The 23,854-nt window shown below is 42.4% G+C and overlaps 1 protein-coding gene across 1 annotated transcript in view; it reads right to left on the bottom strand.

Moving 5' to 3' along the window:
• The window catches only part of LOC147693306 (extracellular calcium-sensing receptor-like), a 30,246-nt gene extending 11,053 nt beyond the window's left edge, over nucleotides 1-19,193 (bottom strand). The window contains exons 1-2 of the mRNA XM_086935917.1: nucleotides 18,489-19,193; nucleotides 1,715-1,939 (exon numbers count right to left, since the gene is read on the bottom strand). Coding sequence (XP_086792043.1) covers nucleotides 1,715-1,939; nucleotides 18,489-19,193 — 930 coding nt within the window. The remainder of the gene's footprint in view (nucleotides 1-1,714; nucleotides 1,940-18,488) is intronic.
• Between the last annotated feature and the right edge of the window lie 4,661 nt (nucleotides 19,194-23,854).

Genomic DNA, 23,854 nt, shown 5'->3' with positions numbered 1-23,854 from the left:
AGTGGACCAATTGAGATTCAAAAACTGTGACCATCAGTTTGAGCACTGTCCCCTACAGTGGGCTCACTGGTCCACTAAGCCACCAGACCATCATCCAATTTGCATATGCGTTTGAACTCCAAGGAGGACGATTTTAAGATGACCTGATGTATTCTAATGGCTACATTTGCAATTTTGTTTTTCGAAGACGTTGTGAACTATTGCCAGCTTTGCTCATGGAAACATATTTGTAGGCACACAATTGCACATGGACATGCCTGGCAGGAAATGTGTTTGTGTACAGATCTGTGTTTGGAGATGTCAAGTGTAAAAGTAGGAATCTGGGGCACTCACAAAATCGAACAATTACTCCTGGAATATGCTTTAAATATCAACAAAGTTGGAAATTTACTCCAACTTGGAAGGGAAGTAATCTGACATGAGTAAGCGTAATCGGGGATATGGCGAGCAGGTGTGGTCAAGCAGAGAGTTTCTTCACCTTCTGTTGGACACTGGAGAGAAGAGGTTCACACAGGAGGCGGGAGACTCTTGCAACAACTCTCATGTGTCTTTGTTTCTACCGCAGCTTTGAAGAACACCGACCAGGCCAAGGGGGGTGTTGAAACAATGCGCACAAAACACTCTGCCATTTCTGTCATTTTCAGCATAAGATACACACTTAGGGGCTATTGTGAGCCTTGCTTGGACAGGCAGGAAGAAGGAAGGAGAAAGGAAAGGAGAAATTCAATGAGAAAAGAAAAAAGATTAAGTGGAACGGGGTGGGGTGGATGGATGTGGACCAACATTAGAATAGGGTTTGGAGAATCCTGGATCGATGAAAGTGTGTGTGTGTGTGTGTGGGGGGGGGGGTCTACCCTGATAAAAGAGAACCAAGTAACTCTGAGAGACGTTGGGGAAAAGCAGAGTTACAGGAATATTTTGTACATGAAATATATTCAGTAGGCTGCATCAGCAATTTCTAAATTAGATTCTCTTAAAAAATGAAGGAACTGGGGGGCAGATGTATCAATATTTCACACAGTGCAACGCAGCAATCCACCTTGCTGCCCTGTGGGAAAGGGCCGGCATATGCTGCTGTATTTACTCATTCCTGTCCTTTCCTGGAGCTGGCGTACTTTTGGCTGCCTAGGGCCAAAGCAGGCCCCCTTCCACCATGGGGCAGGGGTGCCTGTGTTGTAGTAGAATTGTTTTCGTTCAGGAAGGGCCACCTTCCGCCACAAAAACAACCCTGAGAGGCATTTTCCTAATTCTATATATGCTGCATTCTGCAGCACACATTGATAGAGTAAAAAACGAGGAGAAATACAAATATTTCTCCTTGCTGTGCCTCGCCTGGGGAGGCGTAGCATTTTGGTGCTTGCCCGGGTCTACCACTAACGGTAAATCAGGGAATGCACCAATATCCATGGAACGCCTCCCTGGGGCGGAGTGACGCAACGCAGCCATTAGCGTTGCACTGTGTTACTCTACATTTATCAAGGCTTGCAGGGCAGTGCAAGGTGCTCTTGTGAGGCCTGATAAATCTCACTTCGGTTTTACCTTCTCTGGGCCCGCAAAGAATGTTTCTCAGAGAAAGGGTTTCCTCAAGATGTTTTTCAACCACCAAAGTCCAGAGGAGGAAGAGAAGATAGGTATGTGTATAAAAAACTGCATTTCAGCAGCAAATGTCAATATATCTGAAATTGACTGCTCTGCACACATACCGATGCCGTACCTGGTTCGAGCCGTGTCCCCACAAGATGGCGCTCATGTTGATGATGACGTCATTTCCTGCAGGGGCTCGCGGGTCGAACTGACCCACTTTCACCAGCCGGATGTCATCAGCCTGGAATATCTGTGCGTTGAGGATGTCATAGGCCCCTGGCGCGTCACCGTTCTTGTCGAAAAATATCTCCTCACCGTTTACCCGGAACCGATTCTTTTTCACATAGTGCAGGACCTGGAGAGCGAAGGACAGGCATGCGGTAAAAACAGAATTCACGTCAAAGTGGGTATTTCCAGTGAAAGTCACAGCAGGAGCCTCTAAAAATAAGGAAATAGAGCGTCGTTTCTCGGTGCAGCTATCCCATCTGTGAGCTCCTAGAAATGTCTGCATCCTCAGGTATTGCATTTTGATTTATATTGTGCCACATTCACAAAGGTAAACTTACACTTTTATGCAAGTTTAATACTTTTCGGTATTCACAAAGTCTAAATTAGATCAAAAGTCTAATTTTACTAGTTTTCGGAATTCACAAATGTAAGTTACTGTTAGTAAAGTTAGACTTTTTTTCTAAGTTTACCTTTGTGAATACCGAAAAGCAGTCAACTTACACAAAAGTGTAAGTTTATCTTTCTGCATCGGGCCCATTAAGTTGGCGTCAAGCCATCTGGTCATTGATAGGTCGGATGAAACATGTTGAAACTGAATGTGTTTGGAGAATTCTCTGGTCCTGGGTGCCATTTTGGTTTTGCCTGACCTCAATATGAAGTAGAGTGCAGCATCTTGTGCTTTCTGGGTCTGCTGGGGTCAGCAGATTTACTGGGTGTCAATCCATCAGCCACCTGGCACAGATCACTCCTGCAGATACACTTGTCTGCGCAGTCTGGTGTGCGGTATGACATAAAGTGTATTTATAAAGTGCACGTTCACCCACAAGGGACTCTTGGTATTGAATAACAGATGTTTATTGTTACCCAACTCAATGGCACTTATTTTATCAACCTCAAAAGGAGTGAACTAGTGGCCATGAGGTCAAACACCGGCCCCTTCAGTGGACACATTAATCCACTAAGCAACCAGACTCCACTCCACACAAGGACTCAGCACTCTCTTGTACCATATTGGATTTTATGAATATTTTACAATTCATTTCCGTGTGCAAACATAAAAGACAGACAGAAATAACACACAAGTATGGCATATGATCAAACATCACTCAGCAATAGGACAGGATATACCTAGTCACCCTCAAATCTGTTTTACAAGAGCAAGATTGATTCGAGACCAGCTAGAAAGTAAGAAGTGATTTTAAAACAACTATACCACAACATACATGTTTGACAAGCAAGGAAGTCTCTGATGGGGAGGAAGAACATGGCGGCCAGCGTGTAGCCGGTCGTGGGAGCACCCTCAGAGCGGCGTGGAAATATTTGATGACCATTTGAATGAATTCGTTTTAAATTTGAGGAGACCTTAAAGCTGGAATGATTAAGCAATCTTTACATCATAAAGTAAAAACGTACGTGTGGTACAGAGTGGTAGAGTCGAGTAGAGCGACGGTGACTGGTGTGCAGGAAGTGGAGTGAGAAATCCGTGTGCGGTAGCAGAGGTAACAACGGAGCGGCCGTGTCAAAGGGCGGCCCTGGAGCTCCGCAGGGCAAGAGGCGCGGCGGCCAGGATCTCCTTCCGGGGGAGAGGTGGACGCGGTAGTAGCAGGCTTGGGTGTGCGAGTGAGAGAGGCCACCGTTGGGGAATACAGCCAGATGCGAGTGGGGAGAAATTGGCAGAGATCCAAAGTGGCCGGCTTTTCCAGGAGCAGGAGCTAGTGGTAAATCTGTATTCATCGGGCACTAGTGGTAAGGGGCAACATTTTCAAATAAAAGTTAACCAAGGTAATAAGACAACAGTACAAGGAGAGTTGCCCCCACGCTACCCTCTAAGGAAGCTAAGGCAAGGTAAGGGAGAAGGGCAAAGGGGTGAAACAAGCTCTGCTATAAACTTACAAGGTTCTAAAGTGGAGGAAGACGATGACTTAGCCAGAAATAAAAAAATAAGGTAAGTGGTAAAAAACCGGTACGGAAGCAAACTGCAGGTCAGAGGACAAAGGTGAATCCATCTTTAAAAGCATATTTTAAAGTTCTGCCCCAAATAATAACATTGGCGGATAGAAGGATGGAGGCAGTGAATACTACAGGGAAGGAGTTGAGCATAGAGCAGGCCAACACTCCTGCAGTATTAGCTTCAGAGGATGTAATACACTGGAATAAAGATGCATTCCTAAATAGGTATCAAGTGCTTGCTATGCCAGCCACGGAGGAATGTATGAGTAATCAGCCTCTGGTTGAGAAGACACAGGAGAAGCCTATGCCAATGCCAGCAATTTCAAGGCAAAGTCCAGTGCAGTTAGAGAGCGAGGATCCTGCTTTAGGCATGCTGTTAAGGGTTCTGACGGCGGAGATTAAAACTAGGTTTGAAACTTCGGAAGGGAATCAGAAGGAAATAAGGCAGGCCTGCGATACTCTAGAGAAAAAGACAAAATTAAAATCTGCAGAAAGAGAGTATCTCGACAGAGTTGAAAAGTTGGAAAACTTCCAGAGAAGGAATAACTTAAAAATTGTGAAAGTGCCAGAAGAGAGGGAAGGAGATCCTATAAAAATCTTTGTAGTACGATTGATAAATAAAGAGTTACAGGTTGAAGAATCCGAAGAGGAAATACAGAGAGATATTCAACGTGTAAATAGGGATCCGTACAGGCTGAATATGAACAGGACAAAGCAAGGAAGATCTTGATTAACTTTCTAACCTTTTCCTTAAAAGAAAAGATATTATCAAAAGCTCTCAGTCTGAAAAAATAGAGGTTGACGGGGCCAAATATGGTTTTAGATCAGATGTTTCAAGTGCTACTGCAAATAGGCAATGGGAGTTAGGGAAGAGGATGGAACAACTCAAAAGTTTAGGAGCAGTGGTCCAGCTTCTATTCTCAGACTGTTTTTAAAGTTATGCTCGATAACAAAGTGTACATTTTTCATTCCTGCAAAAAGGTGGATGAATTCATAAATGACCTTCAAGCAAGGGGTTTGTAATTTCCACCCTACCCTACCCAACTTGCTTACTTAAAATGTACTGAAGATAAATAGGCAAGTAAGATGGGATGCACAGGGACAGGGAGAGTGAAGGAAGGAAATAAGGAAAAAGAAAACGTGTAAAACTCAGAGAAAATTAAAAACAATTGAATACAAACAGCAGTTTATAAAATAAAGATAGAGGGAAAAAAATCATATGAAATACACTATATAAAAAATCTAGTTCACCTAGCTATGTTTTTTTCTCCCCAGAGTTGCTTGCTTAAGACTTTGGCCTTGCAGAATTAGGGAGGGTGCACAGGGAATGGAGCAGTGGGGAAAAAAAGAAAACAAATAGTTCCTCAGAAGTCTCTTTTAATGTCTCAGAAGCAGATAATTTATTGGGTGGACATCAATGATAGGTGAGAGGAAGGATGGTATTATTAAAATTTTATCTTGGAATTTAAATGGTCTTAGGGTTAGGGGACGGAGGGCGAAAATACTCCAGTATCTTAAAGAATGCCCAGCTCAAATTATAATTTCTCAAGAGACACACCTAACAGAAAAGGAAGCACCAGATCTGTTTAGGTCTACGAAATGGATCTCCCATTTGGCATGTACAGCTCAATCAGTGGTGACAAAAGGGTAGCAATTTTAATCGAACGAGGGCTACAAGTGAATCTAGACTCCTTTGTATCGGATAAAACTGGAAGATGATAGTAGCTAAAGTAAAAATCTCAGCTCGACCCTACACTTTGGCCGGTTACTACAGTCCAAACTATAATGAAGTGCAACCTTTAGGTGAACTGATGGCCTAACTTTTAAACTCTTCAGATCCAATTATTCTGGACGGAGATTTTACTGTTTTGTTAAATTCCGCTCTAGACAAGTCTTCAAACAGTAGAGCACAGGTCAATCCTAAAATGCTTGGATTAATAAAACATATGATGGAACAACTGGGCCTGCATGATGTATGGCGTCAAAAGCTGGGTCACAAAAAGGATTAGCTTACTACAACAAGAAGTAGAAACATCAGTCCAGGATAGACTACTTCCTCGTAGACTGCAAGTTAAAAGATGATGAGCAACAGATTGATCATGTAGGAGTTCATCTGTGAGACCATTCGGCAGTGATGCTAAAATTGAAGATCAGGAAGGTGGGCACTCATTCTAGATGGACTCTCGATGGCATGATATTGCAGGATGAGGGAGTTATTCAGTTACTCAGAAAAGAGACAGAAGGATTTTTTGAGTACACTGGAGGGTCCACTCTCCCTGGAGTGATATGGGATGCTGATAAGGCTTTTCCAAGGGGCAGACTTGGGGCTTTGACTGCGGAGAAGAGAAGAGGTTATTACAAGGAGCTGGCGATGCTGGAGGAAATGGTTTGCTCTCTAGAGGATAAACTAACTAATACAAGGTCAGGAGAGGGGGCCAGGACAGTGTGGTTGCAGGAAGTGTCACAGGTTAAGTCAAGTTTAGCAATTTTGCTACAAGACAGGGTGAGGAAGAGATGGGAGGCCAGCCAGATGGCTCATTTTGAGTATAGCGAAGGCTGCAGCAAATTACTGGCCTGGAAGGCCAAAAAAGAGAAAGTAAGAAATAGAATCGAGGAGGTGATTTGCGAACAAACGGGGACCCTGATTGGCAACAGTAGCGGGGCTGAGCAAACGTTCCATAATTACGTAAGTAACCTTTATCGAGAGGAGCTCAATCCATCTGAAAATCATTTTAAAACATGGCAAGGCCAGGATGCAGGAAACCCGCTGCCACCAGAAAAATCTGATCATTTAAATAGAGTTATAGATACCTCCGAGGAAGAAAATATAATTAGTCAGCTCAAGAATGGTAAAGCACCAGGGCCCGATGGCATTCCCCAAGAGGTTTATAAAGTTCTGGCAAGCACTTTATCCCCCATTTTAGTCAACATTTTTAATGATTCTTTTGTTAATGGGTTTGATTTCCCAGCCTCATGGAAGGAAGCTACAATCTCTCTAATTTTTAAGCCCGGTAAGGGCCCTAATAAATGTCACGTCTATCGGCCAATTTCCTTATTAAATAGTGATTATAAGTTATACGCAAAGATCTTGGCAGACAGGTTGAATGGCCTAATGGTTGAGCTGATAAATGAGGACCTGAAAGGGTTTATTCGGGGAAGACCCCTGAAGGCTCTGACCTTTACACTTGTTGGCACAATAGACTTGATGACCTCTAATAGCCTTCCATTGGCCGTGCTTGCCTTAGATGCCACCAAGGCCTTTGACCGAGTGAACTGGGTCTATCTGAAAGCAGTTGCAGCCTCTTTGAATCTAGGCACAAATATCTGTAATGCATTGGCTGGTTTCTATCGAGCCCCAGAAGCTAGAGTGTTAATTAACGGCTCTCTAACTAAGCCTGTGATCTTATCTAGAGGGACAAGACAGGGATGACCTCTGTCACCCTTGCTTTTTAAACTCTGCATAGAGCCATCAGCAAGGAAAATCAGAGAGGACCCCAACATTTTACCCTTTAATTTTTTAGATTGGAAAACAAACTTGGGCTCTATACAATGATATTTTGATTTACACCACAAAGTTACAGAAAACTTTGGTCCGTCTAATGGCTATAACGACAGATTTCGGAAAGGTTTCGGGTTACGAGATCAATAGTGATAAGACCAAAATCATAACCTGAAACATTGAAGGGACAACCGTGAAAGACGTAATCTGATACTTGGAAGTCATGATAGCTCATGATGTTAATAAAATAACAAAACTTAATTTTGATAAAGCTCGGAAAGAGATTACAAAACTTCTGAAAACCTGTTCCCATCTCCAGCTATCACTTTTTGGACAGAGTAACTTAGTTAAAACGGTAATCCTCCCTAATCTCAATTTTTTATTTGACTCCCTCTCCTTGCCTTTCAATAAGGAATGGATAAAGAAGTTACAAAGTGAGCTCTGTTCTTTTATCTGGGCAAGTAAAGGACCAAGGATAGCTTGGATAAAGCTGAGAAGGAGGGTTGAGAAAGGAGGCTTAGCCCTGCCGTACTTACTTTTCTATTCTTGGGCGTTTCTTTTAAAAAATGGGAAGTGCCTTTTCAATATACCCAGTTGAACCATGACAGGGGGCTTGTGGTTGACAATTTCAAGTATGGAACCAGGAGGCAATGAAGGTTTTCTCTTCAAATATGCTGACCCAAAATGTTTAAAAAAGGTCAGGCTAAAGATTCTGAGGGGGCTTGCAGAGACATGGAACAAGGTTAGAAAAATCTTAAAAATTCCATGCTGCAGTTTATTGGCCCCCATTTGGGATGGACCCGAATCTCCAGAGTGGACAAAAGATGCTCTCGCGAAACCATTGCTAGATGGGACCTCATACGTTGGGAACAGTTAACTGTAGATGGCAAGCTTATTTCCTGGGTAGAATGTTATCAACAAGCACATTTTGGCCTATCTAGATTTAAATACCTTCAAATGCAAAGTGGGTTTCAAGATCCATAAACAAAGATAGGTGATCATAATGACTTGGAAACTTGACTAAAACAAGAGTCAAACCATAAGAAGGACTTGGCGACTATCTACTGGTTAATGGTTGAAATTGAGGATGGAGATTTTATGCTTCCTTCAGAGTTACAGGGAAAATACTTGCCAAAATCATCGCTGGGAAATAACTGGCAAGTATCTACGTCTATGCTATTTAAAATAGTTAAGCCTGCAATCCTGAGGAGAAATAATCTCTTTTCTATTCACAGAGCGTATTGGTCTCCTCTGAAACTGTCAATGTTTGGCAGAGGGGGGATGTCCCCTGTCCAAAGTTTGGTAATATGAGAGAGGATGATGTCCAGATGTTTGTTAAATGCCCAGAATTGCAATCTTTCTGGAGTGAAGTGTGTAGGGCACTGTCTGAAATGTTGGAGCTTAATGTTAAGGTAAGCGTTGTGATTATTATCTTTGAGCTGATAGAACCAGAAGTTATAAATACTAAAAATCAGGCGAGGTTTATCTTTTATGCTGTATTACTGGCATGGAGGGAGATATGTAAGTTGTGGGTGGTTGCCCTACCCTTGACAAATGGTTGTGTTCCAGTAAACATATAACCTCTTTAGATAGTAAAAGCTCTAGAAATGTCAACTTTTGGCTCCCACTTTTTGAATGGTGTGATGTTTTTACCAACAGTAGTGGTTTAATGGTCCTATGATTAAGCCTTCTCAGCCTCAGCAGGTTTTGGGATTAGGTTCTTGTTGTCTAGTCTCTCTGTTGGATAGTGAGAGGGTTGAGAAAGACAAAAAAAGAAAATAGGGTACACGGAGATCATGCCCAAGGGTCATACAGAATTATGGTCTCCGTTTGTTTCCCTAGCCTTGCTACCCGATCTGTTAAACAACACATGACTTCAGGTTCCGATTGCCCATTAACATGTGCAAGTGGAAGAACAACATTGTTTTTTCTTTCCATTAAAGAGGCTAATGAGAAAAAAAAGCAAGGAGGTCTTCATTAAATACACCAGCGGCAAACCCTTTCAATATGAAGAGAATCTAACCCAGGTTGCTACATTATTTCACTCAACAAAAGACTTAAGGTGAAAGGGAGAATTACATGCAAGAGTGGTTTTGTAGTTTTATATGCTGAAATGCCTATGCTCAAAAGTATATATGTAGTACCACGCTACCTTTGCATAAATGTATATTGCAACATTTCAGGGCCATCACAAACAAAGATAGAACCTATCTGGGTGCCCGTCACTTTGAGAAAACGCACAACAGCAATATTACCAATATAAAATACAGCTGTCTACTGCAAATTTCTAAAAACAAGAGAGGAGGAGATAGAGAAACTCATTTGAGGCAGTTTGAATCCAGATATATATTAGCTATTGACAGTGAAGAGCCTTAAGGTTTTGAACAGTGAACAAGACTTGCATGTATTTTTAAGATAGACCAGTAGTGCGCTCGGACCCTCAGCAGGCACTCAGTTCCATGATGGATTTAAATTTGGAATAGTTCATATTAATATTTATACACATTTTTGATAGCACCTATGATTTGGCATATAGGGCTAACACTTATTAGAACATTGGAATGTTGGGAGCTCCACTGAAGAAAATGGAGTGCCTCCTCCTTCTATGGGCTGGTGAAGGCCCGCAGAGCAACATTCCAATGTTTTACAAAAGCCTCTCGGAGCCCCTCTAGTGGCAGAATGTTCTAATAGCCTTATAGCCCTTCTTAGCAGGGCTACACTGGCTATTACAGTTCCGCTGCCTTGTTAAAGACCCTCGCCTTCGGCTCAGGCCTTTAACATGGGAGCGGACCTTTAATAGCTGGTATAGCCGGCTACGGCGGGCTATAAGGCTATAATACGTATTGACTATGAGCCATATTGAGGTCAATATGATGCAATTGAGATAGTCATTAGTCATGAATGGATAGCATGCCCACTTGGGTATAATGTTGTTGAGCCATTATGGGGATTATGTACAAGATCAGCTAGCTATGCCCACTGGGGCAAAATAAGAGATATATCAATTCTAAAAAAAAGATTGATTTATAAGCTGTAGCTGTTCATTAAGTGCCATATTTTTGGAAAATGAAGCCCTATTGGAAAACAATGATTGAGACATTAAGGGCCAGATGTATGACCCTTCCAATTTGCAAGTCGCAAATTGCGTCATTTTCCGCCACACAATTTGCGACTCGCAAATTCGAATTTAAAAGAATGTCTCAGACACTGCATGCAATCAATTGCGTGCCTCATTAATATTCATGAGGCTGGTGCAATTTGCGGCCCCATTGGACTTTGCTAGCACTCCTAGGGATGGTGGCCTGCTGGGGTCAGCAGACCACCATGTCTGTGACTGCTTGTTAAATAAAGCAGTTTAAAAAAAAATGCAGACCATTTTCCTTAAAGGAAAACGTGATGCATTTAAAAAAGAAAAATGAAACATTACTGTTTCATTTTTTAAGAGTAGGCAGTTGTCGGTGGGACCACTGCCTGGTCTTAAGAAATATTTTCAAAGCTAGTCACAAAGGGTAAGGGGTCTTCTGGGGACCCTTTTGAGAATGGCTTACCACCCATTTGAAATGGATGGTAAACTGCAAGTGTTTTGCGGCCGCAAAATAATCTTATATTGACCTGCAAGTTGCTATTAAGAAGGGATGTCCTTGGCACTCCCCTTCGTAATAGCAAGTCACAAACCCTATTTTGGGAGCCGGTAATAGATTTCCGACTCACAAAATATCGTTTGTAATAGGGCAGACCTATTTCGTGGTCACAAACGGGCAGATTTCCTGTTTGCGATTGGGAAAATCGGTCGTACATCTGGCTCTAAGTCTTTACATATATACTAATTATCTAACCGTGAAAAACAATTATGTGAAAAAATAATTACAAGATAAAATGAAAATATAAAAACAAACTTTAAGTACAATATAAGGTAATGTGGATGAGTTGACAACAGAGGTTTATTTGCAAGGCATCATATTGGTCTCTTGAATGCGCAATTGTGTGTATATATGACCATTACAATATGGTCACAAAATGAAATACTCAAAACTACGCCATACATGTGTTATCTTTGTCGGTCTTTTATGTTTACACACGGAAAGTAATAGTATAAATAATCGAAAATTCGGATATGCCGTTTATCGTGAACAAGGTTCAAAAACCTCGAAACGCGTTTCTCACAAGCCAAATAAATGGATAAACATTGCATTTAACTGCAGGGTGTGCGGAATCCTGGTTGTGGAGTGGATGCAGGACATTGATGTTGGATAGTACGAAGGTGGATGCGCTGGAGTGACGTACCCCTGATGGTTGGGTTGCACGCCTTCATTCGCCGGAGATGGAGAATATACACAGTGTCCCAATGGACTCATTCAACATATGAGATACACTTCAACAGGTTTTGGGGAGTCCAACCATCAATGTACTATTATAATAAACCAGCAATGACTTACTACTTGAATTATACAAAAAAGAAAACATGGGACGGAAAGGCTTACGGACACTGCTAAGTATTACACCATTTATATGCAGCAGTCAGTGCGGCGGTGAACCAAGGTGCAGATGACGCAGTGCTCAGGTAAGTGAACAGGCATATATAACATGTAAATAAGACACTGTACAATGACCCTGGTTCTATACACAATATTCAAAAATACATGTTAGGACACTGTGAACATTTCCTATTAATTACACTGAATCTGGGAACCAAGGGGGTGATATGTTGTCTTTCGACCCCTAATAAATGGAAGGGTCTCTTCAGGACTACTTCTTCTGGCTAAGCACCAATATGTGAGTACTTCTTTAATGTCCTATATTGAGCACTGCGTCGTCTGCACTTTTGTTCACTGTCGCACTGACTGCGACCAGTGACAGTAACCCTTTCAGTCCCATGTTTTCATTTTTGTAAAATGTAAGTAATAATTCCTTATTGTGATCTAGGCACTGCGAGACATGGACCACAGGAAATGGGAAGTTTTTGGCAGGGCAGATTCTGATTATGTGTACTCCATCGACAAAAGAAACGTGCACCAATTTGTAAATGTCACTGGTCCTATTATTAGCTTCCACCACTTGAGTCATTAGTGGGTTTTAGTGAAGCCAATATACTCTTACAGTTAGTAGTCTCCTGGTATCATTTAGAAGCCCATTGCGCTGCTGGTGCATCACTTTTTTTGGCACACCAGCAGTGCATTGGGCTTTTCCATATTTACAAGGCCACCTAAAGTCACCCGGCTTGACTTTTCATGGCCTTAAACATGGGCCCCTTTCACGCATTACTCAGCACCGGGAGGCATTCCATGGGTGTTGCTGTGGGTGTTCCCACATCCATTGTCCCCGACACATTCCCAGATTTACAATGTTTTGTAAAGATGGGATGTGTTAGAATCCTAAACCTCCCCAACGCAGGGCATACTTTTATTTCTCCTAATTGTTTCACTATGTATGCATGCTGAATTCTGCAATACGCATAGAAAGAGGAAAATGCCATCAATTATTGTTTTTGTGAAAGCTGCGGTTTATACGCTGGTGCAGGGGAGAAAGACAGGCATGCAGCATCTCTTATAGAGCATTCCTGCCCATTTATTTTGATTCCGTCCAGAGTAGCAGGAATACTTTCTGCTTTGCTGTGCATCAAAATAAAGTAAATGAGGGCCTGCATGTTTTATAGCTAGAGCAACAATATATTGTGAGAATTGTGAGTGAGTCTGAGAACCAAGGTTTGCAACTTTTGCTGGTGTATTCTATCTAGCTGTGCAGAGATTGAAGGACGATTTATTTCATCTTGACCGAAGGGAAGTTTTCAGACCAAGGGCTAATGAGGAATCAATGAAGGGGGTATGCATTTGGAGTCTAATAGGTTGGTGGTCCCACCCCCTGACTCAAGGGAAACTAATCTTAATATTGACCATTGTTTGGGAGTGGCTTACCATCTACTTCAAAAAGGTGATAAACTGCGAGTGTTTTGCAACCGCAATTGCAGTCGGAAAACATTCTTACATAGAAGTACAACTCCCTATTAGGAAGGAAGGCCCTTGGCATACTTCTTCCTAATAACGAGTCGCAAGCCCTATTTTGCAAGTCGGTAGTAAGATACCAACTCACAAAATAGGGTTTGTACATTGCACAGACGTATTTAGTGGTCCCAAATCGCCTAATTTCCATTTCAACCACTACAAATGGTCGTACAAATGGCCCAAAGTCTCGTATAATGGCCAGTAAATAGTACCTTTAAGTGTGATGCTCTCTCGGGGGGAGTCACCACCTCAGTTTGGTAAATATTGACAATATTCTCGTATTTAAGACATATAATGGCTTTCTGGTTGAGACAAATGCAGACGAAGATCCAGTGTCAGAATAAATTGGTAATATTGTTGATACTGATAGTTCTAAAGCTCAAAACAAGCTAGGTTGAGCTGGGGGTAAGGGGGAGTTGGGGAGAGCTAGAGGGCTAGGGTGAGCTGGTGAGAGCTAGGGGGAGTTAGGGGGAGCCGGGGGAAGCTTGTGGAACTAGGGGGAGCTAGGGGAACTGAAGGGAGCTGGTGGCTGGGGGAGGTGTGGGGGTGAACTATTCTAGACTGCCTGCCTGCAGTTCAAATATATAATGGGTGTCTGGCATCACTGTGACACTGCCCATTGCCAGGTAGGCGGTGTGAGAGTATATACTAGGTGTGTGGTGTCACCATGACACTGCCCATTGTCAGGTAGGGGAGTTGGAGTATATAAGTGGTGTGTGGTACCACTGTGACACTGCCCATTCGCATGTAGGGCTTTTGGACTATATAATGGGTTTGTGATATTACTGTGACGCTGCCCATGGTCAGGTAGTGATGTTGGAGTATTTTATGGGTGTGTGCTATCACAGCGACACTGTCCATTGTCAAGTAGGGGTGTGCAAGTACATAATGGGTGTGTGCTATCAGTGTGACACTGCCCACTCTCAGTTAGGGGTGTTGAGTATATATCATCAAAATATGTTTACAAATATATCAGAATTCAATTGTTTCTATTTATTAAATAAACCATTTTCAAAATAAGTAGTATCCCTTTAAACATATAAGCATAAAAAATTAATTCTGTTAGTTAACAACTTTCTACATGTTACATATGTTGCTTTTTAAATAATTATATTTTAATAATATAAAAACAACTACCCTCTCATTTCTCATTCGCCAATATATCCCTTTGCCTGTAAAAACAATATAATAATTTTGTTAAATTAAACATAGAAACACATAATCTAATACAGTTAAATAAAAATAAACATATCAACTTAAAACTTTTTTCAGTTAAGATGTGATATATTTAATCAATTAATTGGGGATGCCTTTCAGGGTTCCTATGATGGTGTCTCTGTTTAGAAAAAGGAATAACAACCAGTTGAAGACCGTAGTTTTTTCATATTTCTGTATAGGGCTCTCTGTGGACTCTCTGCAGTTAAGGGCCTAGTTATGTCTGGAATGTTGTCGCCCCTCCCCCCACAGGCTCCATGTGTTGGAGGGATGTGTGTGTGTCTGGAGAGTTCAGTAAACCCACTTTTCACAGAAAACAATGGGCTTTACTGAAGACTCTGGCTACCTGAGTGTATGTGGTATTAGTGTGCGTTATAAATCCCAATTTAATTTCATGTGCATCCAGTATGCACTGTCCAATCATATTTCCAGGGATGATCATTTGTTAGTGGCCCCATTGTAACAGGGTGGATATAGAGTGGGGATTGAGAAAGAGAAAGGAGAGTTAGGACACAGAATACAATGTAGGAGAGACATCTAGCAGCACAGAACAGCAGCTGCAACAGCTGCACTGCGTGAGAAGGAGAGAGCAGGAGAGCTCCTTATTTACAGAAATATGTCACTCTCCTCCCCTCTCACTAATGCAGATGCAGAAATGTGCAGCCGTGGGCCATGCACACACCTTTGCACCATAGCAAGGGTGTCTCTGTGAGTCTAGCATGTTTTGTACAGGAAGGTACCCTTCCAATACAAAATACCATGCTTAGACTAAATGTAAACCATTTCCCACTTTGTATGGGTGCTGTAATGTGCAGCAACCATGCAAAGTCAGAAAAGAAAGGAGAAATAAAAGCATTTCTCCTTCATATCGCCTATTTGAAATGGGTACAGTTTTTGCCGTAAAACCCTGTCTACTTTTTTAAGTAATTCGGGTTTTAGGTCTAGGGTGGCTGCATGGGAACGCCCATGCACACACGTGGAACACCCCCTTGTCTTTACGGAATGCAAATCAGAGCTATGCACTGGTTTGTGTTACATTCAAGTGAGTTTCTAGGGAAAAACAGGTTTTATACTGGAGAGTAAATTGGCAAAAACAGATTTTGCTTAGATTTACGTCACGTTAGTGATGAAAACACAGTGTAAAATCTTAGTAAATATATCCCCTAGAGTACTTGCAGATGAGAAGAATGTGGGTTTAAGCACTGCACACATCAAGATGCAGAAAAAGCTGGAAGGCATTTTGCAAATATGTGCAAGAACCAAGATTACGTTTGCTGGTTTTCATAAACATACTCTGTAGTCATTGTAACTGAGCTGAGGTAACAGAGCATGTGTTTATTTACTTTATTAACTCTTTCCTTGACTGACAGCTGAATGATTTAAAAGTCAACATACTAGCATGCTCTCTTTCATGTTATGATGACAGTATCCAGGCACTGTAATGTCAGCCTATGTCATGCAGTGCAAAGTGATTTAAAAGCAACAGAAGCCCTTGCACTTATAAGACTGCAGGCTGTCTAGAGATGTGTACCTCCATGGCAGCAGTGTTAGCTGCCTTTGGGGTAATGGTTGTAAATTGTTTCCTTGCAAGTGTCCCTCCACACCACCTTGCTTATAGACACTGACACCCTGATGTATAAATGCCCTACTCCAGCAGTGGTTCCAGAGAAAGGAGGGGGTTGGAGGTGGAAGTTGCCAGGTATAACTCCAAAGAGTGCACCAGAGGTCTCTGATGGGAGATGTGGGATTCAGTGCTGTCCTGTGATAGACATAAATCCCATCAGAGCTAGAAAGAGACTCAGTTGTGATTCCTTGATTACCTGTGTGCTGCGTGAAATTTAGGGCCTGACTGAGACTTTGTTGGACAGGTTACTCCGCCCCAAAAGTGGCTTATATCCTGTATGCCACAAATGCCATTAGATATAATGATACGGCACATGGGCATACGGCACATGGGATATACGTCACATTTAGGATGGAGTAATCTGTATGCCGAACTCTAAATGAGAGTCTTGGTCCTGGGAGTGGAAGCGTGGAAATTTGGTAGACGGGTGTGATAATCAATCATCACGATATAGGTGTAATCATAATTTCAGCGAAGCTGTAATAATAAAGTTGGAAGTAGGAGAGAGGAGAGTGATATTCTACATATACATAGTTTAAAATGCAAAGATACTTAATCAGTACAAGGGGTGGATATGTTCTCCTCCCAAATAGATATTAAATACAGATATAAATATCAAGCCGTTATCTCCAGAACCATTTGTTTAAACAGAATAAACATTTGACACAGCCAGGAATAAGGCAATGTGGTTCTTTAAAATTGTAATGGTATTTAAGTGAAAAGCAACTAATTTAAGCTTGAGGACTCCTGTATGAATCTATCTCTTTATCCTGCAGTCTTTTTCCCAGCAGGGAATCACAATGCGGTTGATACAACGACCGCGTTGTGATTCCGCATACCATTACTGCATGTTGGAATAGTATAATTTATTATTCCAACTCCAGTCTGTGTGGACACTAGGGAAGGTTTTGGATTTTAAATCCAACACCCCCTTCCCCTCCGCAAGTCATTGTTCCGACTTGCGGAGTAATGGTATGTGGAATCACAACGCAGTTGTTGTAAGGACCGCGTTGTGATTCCATGCGGGGAAAACGTTTTGTGGTAAACGTTGTTTACCCCCCTGTATAGCGCTCTACATGTCTAGAGTGTGTTCCATAGGCGCTAGCGACTAATGTATTTCAGCCTTAATCCTAAGCACTGAATTCAAGACGTGGGTGGTCCTCTTCATGCCACTCATGCTGACGTACAGCCCCTAATGTCCGACTACTTTTTAAGTAGGCCCCGATTCCATCTTAGATAATGGAAGTCACCATTTTTAATTTATTTTCAGTTTTAGTCCAGGAGGCCCATCATCTTTCCTGATTTATGCAGAATAATTTTCATGTTTGCATTTGACGCAGATTCAGACTGACCTTATCTTCCTAAGAACTGTGAAAGTGTCAGGTCATTCGGCTAAAAATAGAGATATAACATGTGACATCAGTTTCTGTCTACTATTATCATGTCAAGTTCAGATAAGAACAAATACAGACATGTAGTGTGAATTGACGTCCTCCCACCTTATATGTTCCTAAGGAAATAAAGAAGCATCTGGGATGCACATAATGTTTGTCAGACATTCCTAAACTTAGGCCAGAAATTCTAATCTCTGATAAAATTTAGAATATAAGGACTGCCACTTGACCACTACTGCCAGGGCGCTTCAAAGATGCTACATCTTGCCTGATGCGGATGAAGCTGATAAAGCTGAGTGGAGGAAGGGTGCCACCGCAGTGCATGTTTGCCATTCACAGGGAACACTGCCTTCACACCTCCGCTGATAACAACAGCCCTTGCTGTCAACAAAGTATGCAATGTGTTGCTTCTCCCTAAGAAACTCTAGACTGCAAGTAGCTCTGCCATCCATGGACCACATAGAAGTAGGTTTTAGGGTGTTAGGTTTTTTAGATGACATTTAAACCATGTTAGAAATGTTCATTTTATTCTCACTGCTCACAACATGCCTTCTTGCTGTTTTTATGATATCCTATTTAGTTATTTCAGATGTGCTGGGAAACAGGGTTGTCTTGTTGAAATAACTGCTTTTAGGTAAAAATGTCTAGTCATTTTAGTTTTAGTTTTTAGTGCTGTGTGTGAGATACTGATTCTGTTACCACAGTGCCCCTGATCCTGTTACAGGGATTATTAGCAACCCAAAAGCAATAATTATAGTTCAACAATGTGTTGGGTGGGGTTCTGCGGAGCTACAAAAATCTGTGTTCCACATTCAGTGTTGGTGCATTGAATTGAGCTCATATATGTCACCCGTGGGTGGGAAATCAAACCTTGTAGAACTACGCCAAAGTCTTAGTTTATGCAACAATGCATGAAACTTATCAGATCATAAAGTCATTGAGCCCATGATGTGTGCGACATACAGTATATACAATACAAGATGTACAATGGTTACCTGCCATGGTTTTATATCGTTGATGTTGGCACATGTTCCATTCAAAAAAGGCCCATGGTCATGTGTGCATGATGCTAGGGAATCCAATGCATTGGCAAAAGCATACACTGCCAGGTAAGTGTGATAGGTGTAACTAAGATCATAGAGCTCAAAAAATGAAGTATCTTTATCATGCAAAGTTAGATTTTCCGGGCAAAGCACCAGGCCTGCTGTCTTCCCTTCAGTACCAAGGATTTCTATCCCTCTGGAATCAGCTATCCTGCAATTAAAAACCTTCTTCCAAAAGACTGGCATCAGTATATCATTGGGTGTCTTGTAGGGTTGCAGTTTGTAAAGAGATTGTACGAAGTCTGGCATGTCCGCAGCATGGGGGGACAGCCCTATGGTCCCGTTGAATAGTTTCCATGTCTCCTTAGTGAAAAGTCCTGGAGTCATTGTGAAGGATGCAGAGAAGATCCAAACCTTGTCTGTCACTTTCTGTGCTGACAGTGTCTCCATGAAGGCCTTGGTGTGAGCTTCAGGGCTGTGGACGATGACCACCTTGACAGGATATCGTCTGATCATTTCAACAACCCTGAGGATTTTTTCTGGGGGGTAGCTAAGATGTATCTTTTCAATAAATGCCACACATCCCCCATGCCCTTCGATGCCCCTTTTTAAGTCCTGTGAGCCCTGCACCCCAACATCATCATCAGAAATGACCATTCCCATCCATGTCCAACCAAAATGTGCAATCAGCCGCGCCAGGGCAACGTTCTGGAAAGTGTTACCAGGCACAGTACGGAGGAAGGACGGGAACTGGAGCTTGTCACTCAGAGTGGAGAGTGTGGATCCATAGCTGATCTGTACAGAAAGAAACATATATATATATATTTGTTTCTTCTGAATACTTCCATTGTTATTTCAGTAAGAGCAACTAAATAGAAGTGATCAGAGAACAACGTTGATCACCTTTCTACTTTCAACAAATCCTATCTACGTGCATGCATTGGAGGCCCTGATTATAACCGACCTGTTGAATTACAAATGCCTGTCTGTACAGGGATCATAATTATATGTGCATCCGGTAATTACCAGGAGTGACAAATGATGCACCCTTTGTCAACATTTGACAAGAATAAAATGTCTGCTATTTACCAGGACATGTGGATTTTGGTGCAGTAAGTACCCCAGTACAGTAAACACAACACTTCTACTGTTATTCCCCAAAATTATAATAGGCAATAATTATTGCATCCAATACATTCTTAACTCCTCGTTCCCAGATTTTATCGTATGCGATACATTGAATCCCATTGAGTTTGAATGGAGGATATTGACTGTTGTTTTCAATCATTCTGTCCAATGGCTTGCTTACTCCACATGTGATAAAAATATATTGCTTTTCAATGACAGTTAGGAGGAGCAGAAGAAAAGATGTGCCTTGAGTCATAACTCAAACATCTGTAGTCATGCAGATAGATTGTGATATTCCTTTCAGTATCAGGCCAAGCCCAAGACCTTCCTCCACACTTGATGGGATTGCAAGGTTAAAACAACAACCTACTTCATGCATTTAAGAATGTAAGTTCCATTGTGTAGGTACCTACACTTAAACACTTGAATGTTTCATTAGACTTAGCCAATAAAAACATTAAAATACAGTAAAACAGGTGTATGATAAATGAAAACAGTAGGAAGTAAACAAAGTGAAGTATAAACTTTCAGCAGCAACATCACAGACCACACACTTCAGGGACTCAGGTGATGGTGAATTTCTGAGCAAGCTAAACATATATTATTTCTCACTTACAAACATGGTATCATGGAATTGACCAGGGAGGGACCAGCCTACACCACCACCTTTGGCACAGGCATAGAACATTCTGAGGTGAGCATTGATTACCCCCTCATAGGTCCTCCTCATCCCAGTACAAAATGAGGTTGTCATGCCTCCAAGCAGGCAGGCTAACATGCTAGTACTTTTTTTATTTCCAGAGAATATAAGCCACTCCCACCCGTCACCATGCCTGCTTATTTTCCTGTCCAGAGACAAATGAAGGGGGAAAGAAGGCGCCCATTTTCTGTTCTGTTGTATATGTATTCCATTATTGCTTGTCTCTTGTCTCTGCTGCATTGTAATTGTCAAGGTGGGTGTTTTGTGTGCTCTATGCACCCTCTGCGACCGTGCTCCCAGTGCATGTGCTTGGCTGGGGCGTGGTGCATTTCCTGTGGTCCGTTGGAGGGAGGGGGGCAGTCAAGTGCTCAGTAGTTCCAGCAGCGGTACAAAACGGGGTGGTGATGGACGGAGCATCTGAATCAATCAAACACTCACACCCAGTCAAAAGATCTGGGTTTAATCCATCACCGTTCTTTAGCCCACTCTGCCACCCCAGTTCAGACATGGCTATATGCAAATCAGTCTGACAATGTGCCTCATGGGAACAGTCCAGCCCGAACTGCCAAGCCATGTCTTCCCTGGACCGGAAACAAGCTTCCGAGGACCGGTTTCTGACATACCAGCCGTCTTCAGCCCGGCTTGCTTGAATCCAGTGGCAAAGTGAGAAAGGGACTCACGTCTGAGCATACCCTGCCACACTTATGGCGGCCAAAAGCGGTACAAAAAGGGGTGGTGATGGACGAAGCATCTGAATCAATCAAACACTCACACCCAGTCAAAAGATCTGGGTTTAATCCATCACCGTTCTTTAGCCCACTCTGTCACCCCAGTTCAGACATGGCTATATGCAAATCAGTCTGACCCTGTGCCTCATGGGAACAGTCCAGCCCGAACTGCCAAGCCATGTCTTCCCTGGACCGGGAACAAGTTTCCGAGGACCGGTTTCTGGCATTCCAGCCGTCTTCAGCCCGGCTTGCTTGAATCTAGTGGCAAAGTGAGCAAGGGACTCACGTCTGAGCATACCCTGCCACACTTATGGCGGCCAAAAGTGGTACAAAAAGGGGTGGTGATGGACGGAGCATCTGAATCAATCAAACACTCACACCCAGTCAAAAGATCTGGGTTTAATCCATCACCGTTCTTTAGCCCACTCTGCCACCCCAGTTCAGACATGGCTATATGCAAATCAGTCTGATCCTGTGCCTCATGGGAACAGTCCAGCCCGAACTGCCAAGCCATGTCTTCCCTGGACCGGAAACAAGTTTCAGAGGACCGGTTTCTGGCATTCCAGCCGTCTTCAGCCCGGCTTGCTTGAATCCAGTGGCAAAGTGAGCAAGGGACTCACGTCTGAGCATACCCTGCCACACTTATGGCGGCCAAAAGCGGTACAAAACGGGGTGGTGATGGACGGAGCATCTGAATCAATCAAACACTCACACCCAGTCAAAAGATCTGGGTTTAAACCATCACCGTTCTTTAGCCCACTCTGCCACCCCAGTTCAGACATGGCTATATGCAAATCAGTCTGACCCTGTGCCTCATGGGAACAGTCCAGCCCGAACTGCCAAGCCATGTCTTCCCTGGACCGGAAACAAACTTCCGAGGACCGGTTTCTGGCATTCCAGCCGTTTTCAGCCCGGCTTGCTTGAATCCATTGGCAAAGTGAGCAAGGGACTCCCGTCTGAGCATACCCTGCCACACTTATGGCGGCCAAAAGCGGTACAAAAAGGGGTGGTGATGGACGGAGCATCTGAATCAATCAAACACTCACACCCAGTCAAAAGTAGGGGACTTGTCTTTTGGTATGCGGCTGACGGTAAGGCGGCAGACCCGTTTTTGACTTTCAGTGCCCCGTTTCATGGGGCTTGGTCCTTTTGCAGTCCTGCCAAGTATCACGCATCAGACGTGACTCTAACGCATTTCAGTGTGGTGATCCGCATCACTGCACTGAAATGCATTGTCACGCATTTGCATAGTGCCTGAACGTCACCGAAGCTCTGCATAAAACGGTAATATTATGGAGAGTGGCAGCTAGCACTGTAGCGTGGGCTGCTCCTGCCGGCTTGGTGCTGTAGCTGCTGAGCTAGGCTGAGTGCTGCTAGGCAGCTCCAATTTATGAAAATGATGTCCCTGCACGTCTCTCAGCTCTCACGCTGTAGTGCGCAAAGGCTACTAACATCAAAACCAGGGTGTCCCCAATGAGATAAAGCCATACCTGGTGCCGCCGGGTGACATCACGTCCTGCTGCGCCTGCAGAAGGCGGGGGAGTTTATTTTGGAACTACTGTCCGGCTCCTGCCTCCTGCGGCATGTGCCGGCAGGTACCTTACAGACACTCTCTATCGACTGCACTGACTTGTGCAATGGGTATGGCAGCTCGCGCCCACAACATAGACTGCCTCGCAGTGTGTGATCCCACGACAGACCGACCCCACCAGCCTTCTTGTGAACTTGCACTTCAGTACAGTTATGGCAACATTATAATTATGGCAGAGCTCGTGGCTGATCGCACGTCGGCGGCGGCTGCAACTGAACCCAATCGCACCACGCAATTGCAGGCGTATGCGCAGCTGATGATCAAGGCTGAGAAGAATCAAGATTGCTGCAGGGGGAGACAAACAAACTGGTCGGCAAATTTCCGCATGCACAAGATTGCAGCCACAGTGGGCCCGCCAATTGCCTTGCGCCAGTCCTGTAGCCGGATCTATGACAGAATATCGACAGACAAAATATCGACCTACAGAAACATCGAGGCTGGAATATCGAAGGCAAGTATATCGACATCCTATCTACAACATGGTAAGTACAAAAATATCGAAACAAAAATATCGATGTTAAAAATATCGTAATTAAAAATATCGTTTTAAATCTGTTAAAATATAATCTGTAAAAAAAAGTAAATAATACTTATAATTAAAATAAACATTGTTAAAAATATTTAGTAATGGTTAAAATTAATAAATAATAGATATATAATAATATAACATTAATTAAACACATATGTAAAATATATATTATATATTTACTTAATAATACATTTGAATAATTACTATAATTACTTATAAATTATTTAAAAATACTATAAATTACAAATAGATCTCCACAAATAAAATAATTACATAAAAAAGTAAATAATTATTTTTAATAAATTACAAAAATTAAATATACTTTCAATATTTTAAAAATTAATAACATAATAAATTATCTAAATTCATTCTAAATAATAAATAAAACTACTATTTAAAGTCGAAAAAAATCTACAGTATTAAAAACATTGGATAGCGTAAAATGTAAAATTACTATTCCCACTCCAGAAAATGCAAAATTAGGGAAAACATTGTATAGCATAGAGATAAAAATTACTATTACCACTTCAGAGAGTGAAACAGTAAAGAAAACATTGGATAGCGTAGGAGTAAAAATTACTATTCCAACTCCAGAGAGTGAAACAGTAGGGAAAGCGCTGGATAGCGTAGGGGTAAAAATTA

This window comes from Lissotriton vulgaris, chromosome 8 (assembly GCF_964263255.1).
Source record: "Lissotriton vulgaris chromosome 8, aLisVul1.2, whole genome shotgun sequence".
Classification (NCBI taxonomy): domain Eukaryota; kingdom Metazoa; phylum Chordata; class Amphibia; order Caudata; family Salamandridae; genus Lissotriton; species Lissotriton vulgaris.
This window is presented reverse-complemented; position numbering and strand designations above follow the sequence as displayed.